Below are 11,121 nucleotides of genomic sequence, written 5' to 3'. Positions count from 1 at the left end.
TTAAAACTCACAGGTTGTGCTTCATATAATACTCATCCATTCCATTCTCTCTTGAAAAGTATACTGCACAGCAGTATGCAGCTCAAGTTCTTCCACAGATAGAATATGGTGGTAGACAGGCAGTTGTCTTGCTACCTATACTAGACTCCTAATAATAACTCTGAAACTAAGCTTAGATGTCAAAGAATATACTGCTGACACTTCTGTACAGATATACAACTCGAGGTACCTATGCTATCATTGTCAGTCTATCAGTGCAACACCTTACAAGATTTTGGTCATTCTAAACTCCATCAAAAGTAGGTGGTTGCCCTGCCCTAGAAGTTGGCACAACAGTACTAGCAGCCACTTCCAGTATACTATTGGGTTCTTCGGCTTGTGCTATTTGATGTCCATAAACATGGGGTCCTGGTACCTGCAGAACAATTGACGGTTTATTTAGTTAATGAGCTAGGTGATGAGCAGACAAAAGGTTGAAATTGTCCCTGAAATCCACGACATCTGGGTCATCATACTATGATCTCACCTGAGGTACTACCGCTGTTCGCCCATCTAGGTGAAGGAAGTGATTACTTGCCTCCCTGAGGTGACCGTTTTGCATCTGGTTCGCAGAGTTCAGTGGATTCATTGGATTCATAGCTGGAGATGAGTTCAGAGGGATATGATTTGGCAGGGGGTGGCTCATGTATGGTAATCTTGGCATCTGACTTAGGCCTTGTGCTGCAGGGATGCAACCTGAATTCATGCCTAGAGCCATTGGTGGCATGAATTGGTGAGCACCAGGAAACATCATTGGCGCCATCCCAGAAGTCATCCACATGATCTAAAAAACATGTTTATTTCTTAGTTTCATTCGGTACCAGCAAATGATCTTGTATGGGATCATGTAAGTTTAGGTAGGAGTAGCCACTAACCTGAACTTGCATTTGGAGGGACTTGAGATACTCAAGCGTCTCGTCTAATATTGACGCTTTGTCAGTCTGAAAACAATTGGAGTTGATAAATAAAGTAAGACAAAATGAGATGGCCAAAAAACAAACTAAACATACTGACAATGATCAAGGACATATGTTACCACTCACCAACAGAGTTTCATTATTCAAGGGACTTGCACACCTGACAAGAAAAGATGCATAATACTGTATCAATATACCTTGTTGCAGTGCGGGATCAGCTGTTGCAACGCACGCATCTTTTCATTGATCCGGTCCCTTCTTCTCTACATCAGCATTCAGCAGCAGTCAAGAACGCTGTAAGAACAATTTACCAACAAGCTGCCTGCCTTTCTGAAAATAGGCTTTTCTTTGCTAGCACAATCTGATTCTGATCTCACCCTCTCTGAGAGATTATGGACTTCAGCTGCACGAGTCCGTCGTTTCGGCCCATGCCGCCGCGACGGTTTGGTCTCCTCAGTTGCCTCCTCACACTCGGCATCCTGCAATTTCCTCATCAATTCTATTCCACTCAAGCATCCCTATTTCCTAGTAGTTCGTTCAGAATACAGATTATTACAACCAACCAAACAAGATGAACAAAGTAGACACCTCACTCGGACTATCTGAGTCGTCTCTACACCTCTCCTTCCTCTTGTGGACATGGACGCTGTCACTGGGCAGCCCGGATCCCCCATAGTTGCTTCCAGACCCACCGGACGACGATGTGCCATCGTGCGCGCCGGCGCCGCTCGGCCCCTCCGACTGCAATGCCGCGTCCTTCCCGCTGGTCCCTGCCGGCGTCCTGGGCACCTGGTTGCTGCCGCAGAAGGTGGAGCAGATGTCGCCGGCCCAGCTCGAGTCGACGCCGCTGCTCCCAACCGGCGGCAGCGGCGGCGAAGGCTGCGAGGTAGGGCCCAGGAGCGTGCCCTCGTGTTGCGGGGCGGCGTCGGCGATGGTGCTGTACCAGAGCTGCGTGTACAGGTCCTTCTCGAGCGCGTCGTCGAGGGTGTCCGGGAACCACGCGGCGGTCTCCTCGCCGGTGAGGCCGATGGTGCCCGGGCGGTCGCGGTCGGAGGGCGGCGCCGGCCTGTGGTGCGCCTGGGGCTGCGCGACGACGCTCCCGTTGTGCCACAGCAGCTCGATGAGGTCGTCGTCCGCGCTGCGGGCACCATTGGAGGGAGCACGCGCAAATCAGCGTCCGTCCAGGCACCATCAATCAATCAATGGACACGAAAGGAGAGGGGAGCGAATGGCGAAAACAGAATCCTTACACGATGGGCTTCTTCTGATTCGCCGCTGACCTCACATTGCCGTCCATCACGTCAGGATTTCTAGGTCGCAGAGAAGAACGCCTCGTCTCCTGCAGAAGGAGAGAAGGCCCGTGGCAAGAACAGCCGGCGTCAGCGAACTAATCAAAATCAGAAACTTCTCCGTCGAAGCAGAACCCAAAGAGATGGTGAAGGAGAAGGAGAAAGAAAAAAAGATAGACAAGAAAGGGGAGGAGAAGAGAAGCTAAAAGCTAGCTATCCTTCTCGTTTGCGGAAGAGAGAAGCCTAGTGGTGCTGCTGATGAATACTGACGACGGAGGCAGTGAGCTGACGTCTACCTCTATCCATAGATGGCCAACGGGCAGCGCCGGGCCTATGATTTTGAGGCCCCCGGCGAACTCATCGCGACGGGCCTTCAGACCATAAAATTTTAGAATATATAGGATAATTTTATTTTATAGAAAAAATAAATTTAATAATATATTTTTAATTTAATATGTCTAATAATTATCGAGAGCGAGAAACAACGTAGACTAAAAGAGCAATATATTTATAATTCTAGAATTAATATGATTACCTTAAAGAAGAATAGAACTCCATCATATCCGCTGCTTCTTATAAAAAGATACTTCTTCGGACATTTTTTTGATGCAAAATCATCAAGGACGGTATCGAGATCAATAGTGTCTAAGGTATCCTTCTCGATGATGCACATAGCCAAAGCCATTTAACCTTTCTTGTGACATAGTTGATCTCAAATAGTTCTTCAACAACTTCAATTTTAAGAAACTTCTTTCGGCCGAAGCTACAGTCACAGGTACAGTTAAAAGAATTCGATAGGCAACTGAAATATTTGGATAGCAATCTGCATCCATAACAAACTTCAGAATCTTTGGCGCCAACATCAAAGAATCTGGCAAAGTCACTTGCAACACCTTTAATTCTGAAAAAAAATCATTGTTCTCAACATCGGATGAGTTATCATGAGAAAATGTTTCCACAAAAATCTTGCAGCGCAACCAAAGATCAGCTTCATCCAAGGATTTTAAATTTTCTGAGTTGAACAAGAACCCAAAAACATTATCAAATGATGTCATCTGCTCAAATCTACTAGTCAATGAAGCAATTGCAGAATCAATCATAACTAGGAAATACTCTCTTCTAAAGGAGTCCACAGCAGACTGTTGTATTTTCTCGTCTTGGTCATCTTGTTCATCAAAATGTTTCTTTCTCTTTCGTTGACGTTTTGTAGGAAATATTGTCTCTATATCCAATTTAGACGCAATGTTTTTTGTTGTATCCATACTAGAAGTGAAACATTCATCTCTATACTTCTTAAAATATGATATGACACCTTCAATGTGTTTGAGAGTAGCATCTATACTCACAATTTTAGATTGCAACTTCTTGCTAACCTTATTTATAGAGAATAAAATATCATGCCAGATAACCAAACCAACTATAAATTCAAAATTCTCAAGTGCACTCACCAAAGAGTGACATTCACTAACTGCCATTGGGTCATCAGTTGAAGCATTCTCTAGTGCTATTAAAGTTGATCTTATTTGAGGAGTTTGGAATCTGATAGCTTGAACACTTTTTATTCGGCTTTCCCAGCGAATATTAGACCATGACTTAACTGTTAATCCTAGGACATTATCAACCAAAATCTTCCACCTTTTGGTAGATTTTGCAAACAGGGTGTATATACGTTGGATAGTGCCAAAAAAATAGATTGCCCGTAAGATTTCAAATATCACAAATAGTAAGATCCCAAATAATGGCATATTATATGAAAACAATATATAACATATAAAAGAAATAATAGTTTACCTGCAAGATTTTTCCATATCACAAAGAATAAGATTTAGACTATGACATGCATACGGCATATATAGTGCTCTTGGATTAATTTCAAGAAAGCGCGTCTGAACACCTTGGTGTTTCCCCTTCATATTTAAACCATTATCATACCCTTAACCCCTCACATCATCAATGTTCAAACCAAGAGAGGCCAATGCACTCTTTAATTCATTAAAAAGACCCAATCTTGATGTGTCATCAACCTTCAAAAACTCTAGGAAGAACTCCTCTACCCTTGGAACATTCCTCGATATATTCACACGCCTAATAATTAGAGTCATTTGTTCTTCATGGCTCACATCTGGAGTACAATCTAAAATCACAGAAAAATACTTGGCATCCTTAATGATCTTTAATATATTTTGTTTTACACAATTTGCAAGAAGAGAAATCATCTCATTCTGAATTTTATGCCCAAGGTAATGATGATGAATCTCACTATTTTGAATCCACCTAATATGGTCTTGCATCACTGGATCAAATTCACCCATCATTTCAACTGTGCCCAGAAAGTTACCATTGTTAGCTTGATAAAGTTTCTCATTTTGCCCTCGGAAAGCCAAATTATGTTTAGCAAGAAACTTAACAGCAAAAACGATTCTTACTAAAACTTGTCTCCAACGCTCTCTCCTTTGCAATTTCTCGTCGCAAATCATCATCAATTGTTTTATTTTTGCTCAACCTCAGCCTAAGTTCATTCCAAGTATTTATGTTTCTTATATGCTCAACACTATTCTCATGTTCCTTGAGTCTTAAACTAAGATGTTTCCAGTCCCTCAATCCATCGTGTGCTACCAAACTTTTATTCTGATCTGATTTGAATAATTTGCAGCAAAAAACAAAAAACTCTGTCCACATGTTTAGAGTAAACCAACCATTTTCTATCAACCATCTCACCATTGCTTAACTTTCTGGAGTAGTAAGCATATGAAAAATGTCTATTGTGAGCATCTACAGGGAACTCAAGATTCAATTCTCTCACCGGTCCTTTTTCAATCAAAATATCTCTACCCTTATTATCAAGATTCTCCCAAGTTCTGGGATCAAAGACATCATGAATAGAAGGTTGCACATTATCAATTGAAATTTCAGGTTGAGAGGAATGCTGTAAATTTCCATTCTCTATAGCATCAACTTGTTCACTTAAATTATCATTAACTTGTTGTTGCTCTTCTTCTTCATTATCAAGTGCATCTATAGGGTTGTCATCACGCACAACACTACTTGAAACTAAAAAAACTTATCTAAAGCACCTTGTTGTGACTGAACAAATTGTTCTTCTTGTCTTTTCCGTTTTATTTTCGCAGCCCCTGACAAATGTTTCTTAGGTAACATTCTAAAATTCTTACACCTGACCTAAATTATAAGAAAAACATGACTATATGAGTACAAAGTACTAGACAAAATTTGAACAAGGAAAAAAACCCTAGTGCATAGACAATTTAGACATGAACTGATTCAGAACCAAGATTTACAAATCACAAAAAGGGCAAAAAGAAATAACCAAGATAAATCTTCAGATGTCGTCGACTCGTCGAGCCCTGCCTCGGGGGCCCTCAGCTGCCTTGTCGATCACGATCGGCACTTCGTCTCATTGGTTCCTGGAGTCTGAGCGGATCAGCCTTGTCGTATGTGGTATGCGGATTCATCTGAGCGGATTGCCGGATCGGCACTTGGTCTCGCCTGTTCCTAGAGTCTAAGCGGATCGACACTTCGTCTCGCCTGTTCCTCGGCTGCCTTGTCATATACTCGTATGCGGATTGTCATGCGGATCAGCAGAAGTCTGAGCGGCTGCAGCTTGATCGGCGGAAGGTTGTGGCTTGATCGGGCTCCTGGCCTGCCATTTATTATTGGACTGGCTATAGGTAGTATACTAGTATTGGACTGGAATTCTGGAACTGGAAACCCCGGCCCACAAGGCTTAAGTAGTTGTCCAGCGTCACAAGCAGCAGCAGACTTATATATTTGGACACTTGGAGTACAGAGTCTTATATATTTGGGCTTGGGCCCCCATCCCGCCTGGGCCCCCGGCCATCGCACCTCCTGCCCCCCCTTAGGGCCGGCACTACCAACGGGCCGGCCCGGGCCGGCAGGGGCCTGTGCCAACACGGCCCGGTAGCCAACGGGCCAGCATGGCACGTCGTGCCTCCCGGGCCGTGCCTCACAGGGCCACGCCCCTAGTCTTCGGCCCAGGCATGGCCCTATGAGCCGATTTCCATGTCGGGCCGCCCCGAGAAGCACGGCCATTTCCACATGCCGTGCCAGCCCGAGGCCCACTGAGTGGCCGCGTGGGGAGGCGAGGAGGAGGTGGCCACCGGGGCTGGGAGCGATGGAGCTTCAGATCTCGGGGCAAGAGTTGCGCAGGGCGGCGCCCTCCCTCAAGCGATGGAGAGGAGGAGATGAGGAGAGGGTGAGCGAGATGGAGAGAAGAGAAAACAAAGGAGGGAGGGAGTCGCCGGATCTGCCCCGCCTGCACGCTCCTAGCCACGCGTCACCGAGGGAGAGTGAGGGAGGGAGGCAGGGACGGGGAGGAGGCGTCGCGCCAGCGTCGAGGCAAGGGTGGGGAGCGGGATCCGTGGTGGAGAAGACCCAGCGTGGCCAAATCCACGGCGGAGATCGAGCGCCGCCGCGGAGGCGAGGGATGGTGAGGAGGACGACGGGCGTCGCAAATCTAGTGGAGGCGGGATCGAGGAAAGAGGCAGCGCGAGGCCAAAGATGGTAGTGGCCGCCGCCCGCCGGCGAGCTTGTCTTGGCACCAGATCTGCGTCGGGGTGGAGCTCGGGGCCGGCGTGCTCGCTCCCATAGTGGCGTCGCTCGAGGAGAGGGAGGGGCAGGGGGCATCGGCGTCCGCGCTCGGCCGTCGACGCTGCGAGGAGAGGAGAGGTTGCGCGAGGGAAGGGAAGGGGGCGTCCGCAGCGCCGGCACTAGGGTTCAGGGTGAGGCGTGAGGGAGAGACGGAGAGTCGTCGCGGGCGTGCTCGGTGCCCGCTTATATATGAGGGGGGAGGCAGGGCGGGGACTATGGGGAGCGCATGGGCCGCGCTGGGCCATGGCCCATTAGAGAGCGGAGGAGGAGTGAGGAGGGGGAGGGGGCAGGCCGGGCCGCTAGCGGGCCTCCTGTTCTGTAGCAGGCCGTGCCGTGTATGTCCATGCGCCAGGGATAAGGCCCAGACATGGCCCGCTCCTCCTGGGCAAGCCAGCCCGGGCCTGCTAGCCACCGGGCAGGGCCGTGCTTGGACCAGGCCAAAAAGCGGGCCTTGGGCCGGGCCGACAGGCTCGGACTGCATGGCCAACTATACCTCTATCAAGTCTAGTACCTGAATCTGAATGGAGTACGGCCTCGCTCGAGCAGAGATGCCTTGCGAAGTCGTCTTCTACCCCGCCTCCGAGCAAGCTGCAAACAGAAGCAAGTGCAGGGAGCTTTTATGAGGCAGGTCCATAGCAGCACGGCCACCGCAGCACGGCATGAGCACACACAAGTCAGAGTGCTCGTACACCGGGTGGCTGCGCCGCTGTTCCGTTTTAAGGCCCCGTTCGGCTTGTTGAATTTTGATTGAAACTGGCTAGAAAATACTGATCTGGCTGAATTATTATGAGAGAAAAACTCCGGCTGAAAAAAGAAGCCGAATAAGCCTGCTTCTGGTAAGCCGAGTGTTTTCTCACTGTACTTCGCTCTCTCGAGAAAGAAGAGATGCCGCCGTGTGGTGGCGGGTTGGGGGAATTTTCGCGTGGATTTTTCCCGAGAAATAATGGGGAGTGGGATGGGATGAGAAGGACGCGATTTTTGCAGCTGCGATTTCGATGGCGGGCGGAGGCGGACAAGCGTTGGCATCGTTGTCGGATCCCCTTGGCGTGGGATAAATGTCGGCCCTCGGAATTGGCAGCTTGGAGCAAGGAATGGATGCATCTTAGGATGCAGGCGGGGCGGGTTTTTAACGTTGCCCACCAACCCACCCCGCAAAAATCAACGTTCGTGGACAATGCGGTACAGCTGCAAGTTCCTCGTGGCCTAACATCGTTTGGTCCGCCAAGCCCACTGGACAACACAATAAGCTCGCTAAGAACCCGCAAGAACCACAGCCGCTGTCGTCGAAGCTGACGGTGTCGTACTCCTCCGCTCTTCGTCTCCTTCGCCCACTCTACCTCGAAACCCCGCAGATGGAAAGTATGCTTGCCGCCATGCCAAGCGCCGGCGACATGGCCGCGGTGGAGGAGGAGGCAGGAGAGGATGGGGCCGACATGGCTGCCACGCAGATGCAGGCGTTCGCTTCTGGGGGATGCTGATGCCTAACAGTGCACGCCAAACTTCACATGTACTAAACTCAACAATCACCGTGGACTTTGCATTACGCATCACTGTGATTCAGAACGCTCCTTTGTGTTCATCAATTCACATCACTATGATTCAGAACGCTCCTTTGTGTATCGTGTTCATCAATTCGTAGTAAAACTAAAACTTAAGCCTTGGAAAATGCACTCTACGTAGGGTTTTCAATTTCGGTATCGCAAAAATTTCGACCACCACCGAAAATACCGAATTTTGTAAAATTCATCCAAAATTTCACCCCAATTTTTTTGGACTAGCACATGAAGTATATTTCAGTCAATACAGAGTTGCAGAGTGACATCCATATGTTACGTCTTTGTTTAGTAATAATAACTTTTGTTACAGGGTATATGTCTTTGTTTTTGTACCTGCATTTCTTGATGTTGTTATATTTGAGAACGTACAATATATATAGCCGGGATATGAAAATTAAAATGATCGGTGCAAAGCTGTATCATCCTTGCTCGTCGATTAACTGGATATGAAAATTTAGCTTGCAGGTTCCAAGTTCTTATAGGATATGTGTAGCTACTGTATGCGCAGAGAGATAGTGTACACGTAGCCTCCATTGCAGTGTAGCGGGTCTCGCGGGTTTTACAGCGTGGTCTCTTATGTCCGCGGAAAATTTATCTGCAAAGTTTATAGCTTAGCGGCTGGCCGCAAGCCCACTGATAAATTTTGCGGCGTGGGCCACGATCGAGCCGGCCTGCAAGCAGAGATGCATCGTTTGCCATTGCTCTGCTGCTGCTATGGCTGCAAGCTGCTTCGGATTGCGTAAATAAACTACTGTAACAATGAGAGTTGGTTTCTCCACTGCAACTGAAGGCCCTGTGATTTCCTCTCCATCTTCTTGTTTTGAAGGAACAAGATTCCCGTTATCTGTTAAAAAAAAAGAGTAACCTTTTGGATGGCTCATGAGTGTGGTACGCATGAGCGATCCTGCAAAGCTCCAATAAGAATTCCAAAGGGATTGGATTTGGATCAATCGTCGAAATCTTAGAAGAGTCAAAGCAGATTTTTTTTTCTTTTTGAAAAGAACCTGCTTGGTTTAGTTCTAAAATTTGCCATACCAAAGATTGACAAGCCAAATTAGGAAAAAAATTATCATAGATTTGGTAAACCAACATAAGAGTTTAGCAAGTTTTGATAGTAAATCAAATACTAGCTAAATTTTTAGCATGACAAATTTTGGAAACGAATTTATCAGACCGTGGTATCCATCTTTTTTAAGTACTCCCTCCGTCTCAAAAAAATACAATCCTAACTTTAAACCTGGACACGAGCTTCAAACCTAGACAAAGCTAGGATTGTATTTTTTTTTTGTGACGGAGGGAGTAGGCTGCAAGAACATTCGGGCATTTGGTGCCTGATGGGTACCATGGTGAAGGGGAATTCATTCATGACCAGAGCTGATTCTTGCCGTCTGCAACTCATGATGGATTATCGCTCCAGGGCTATCTTCAACAATAACACCTAAAATACAAGATTCATTTGTTCTTTGGGTAGCGCTATAGATAAAAGATTCAATACCTATTCGGCATTTTCTCCAACAACAAGACCCAAAAGATAATTCTTTCTGTAAATAGGTTTCCAAGAGAGAGAATACCCATATTTAGATTGTGCCTCTCAGGCAATCTAAACTAGGTCTCCCGTATAAATACTCTGTTGGAGACTGACTTTGAGTCTCTTACTATCTATTTTGAGTTTGATGACCATATGAACGCGTTGTTGGAGACCGTCTAAATAAACTCAATCATAAACAGTGACGGTCTGACTGATTGATAGGTGCATTGATCAATGAACAACAAGTCAAACACGTGTAACATCACACAGTACCCATTTTTCGTACTCCAATTTAGTAATTAGGAGTCAGCAGCTGAAAGAAAACGAGGATATATAGCCTCGGAGAATATAAGGATAGCGTCTTCATCGACGGATCCGATCTCGATCTGCTTCTTTTTATTTCTTTTTCAGACGTCAGCTCAAAAACGATTTGGATTACAGATGGGTACAGGACGGGCCCGGCCATTCTCATCCTCAACCTCAAACAAGATTGTTGTGATCAGCATGCGCTAAACACCAAGAGCCTGCCGACAGCAACGCCGCTGCTAGCCTGTGCTATAGTCTACAGCTCCTTAGGCTGTGTCGCGACTCTCTTGCTGCCTTGTGCATTGCAAACACGTCTCCCAAGCCCCAAACGACGATCCATGTACGGAGTATGTATGTTAGTAGGTAGCAGTATCGTTGACGCTTAATTTGGTTACACATTTGATAGGAAGCTAGATCGTTCGATGTAAGGTCTAGCTGATTTTTAGATCGGTAGGTGCCCAGAGGATGTTCACACCTGGACCTTATGTCCCCCAGTGATAAAAATAGGAAGAATCAGCTTAGCCGACTAGAGGACTCAGCTAAACCGACATGGCCCTGGAAAATTCGGGTGAAAAGCTTTCAAAATTCATAATTAATTCATTCAGACTCCAAACGAGACGAACCATATATGTTTTTCGATCAGCTCGGCGAGAGGAACGTAATGGTTAAGTCCATTCTTGCATTTGAGAAAGTTGGTCAAGTCAGCTTAGCCAACATAGGGAGTCGGCTAAGCCGACTATGGCTGGATCGAGCCCCGAAAAAGCTGTTTTCTTCGCCCGGGCTCCAAATGCAATGATCCAAGTATCCTTTCTGGTCATCATGACGATAGAAACATGATGGAGAAGTCCATTATGCACTTT

The 11,121-nt window shown here is 46.6% G+C and overlaps 1 protein-coding gene and 1 pseudogene across 1 annotated transcript; both read right to left on the bottom strand.

Annotated features, from left to right (window-relative positions):
• Nucleotides 1–2,551, bottom strand: LOC136477718 (transcription factor PHYTOCHROME INTERACTING FACTOR-LIKE 13-like). Its single transcript, XM_066475966.1, has 7 exons — nt 2,207–2,551; nt 1,545–2,094; nt 1,334–1,435; nt 1,154–1,219; nt 915–980; nt 527–823; nt 1–415 (listed from the first exon to the last, which is right to left on the bottom strand). Exons 1-7 carry the CDS (start codon nt 2,251–2,253, stop codon nt 284–286), a joined length of 1,260 nt encoding a protein of 419 aa, XP_066332063.1. The 5' UTR covers nt 2,254–2,551; the 3' UTR covers nt 1–283.
• A 1,628-nt stretch (nt 2,552–4,179) lies between these two features.
• Nucleotides 4,180–5,401, bottom strand: LOC136454060 (uncharacterized; annotated as a pseudogene).
• Between the last annotated feature and the right edge of the window lie 5,720 nt (nt 5,402–11,121).

This window comes from Miscanthus floridulus, chromosome 1 (genome assembly GCF_019320115.1).
Source record: "Miscanthus floridulus cultivar M001 chromosome 1, ASM1932011v1, whole genome shotgun sequence".
Taxonomy (NCBI): Eukaryota; Viridiplantae; Streptophyta; class Magnoliopsida; order Poales; family Poaceae; genus Miscanthus; species Miscanthus floridulus.
This window is presented reverse-complemented; position numbering and strand designations above follow the sequence as displayed.

Bases quoted from the DNA above. Each gene is read 5' to 3' on its own strand.
- LOC136477718 (XM_066475966.1), bottom strand. From the start codon at position 2,253: ATGGACGGCAATGTGAGGTCAGCGGCGAATCAGAAGAAGCCCATCGT. The intron at 981-1,153 runs GTATATTGATAC...AATTGTTTTCAG, and splicing joins TGATCCCGCACTGCAACAAG to ACTGACAAAGCGTCAATATT. The intron at 824-914 runs GTTAGTGGCTAC...CATGTTTTTTAG, and splicing joins CCCTCCAAATGCAAGTTCAG to ATCATGTGGATGACTTCTGG.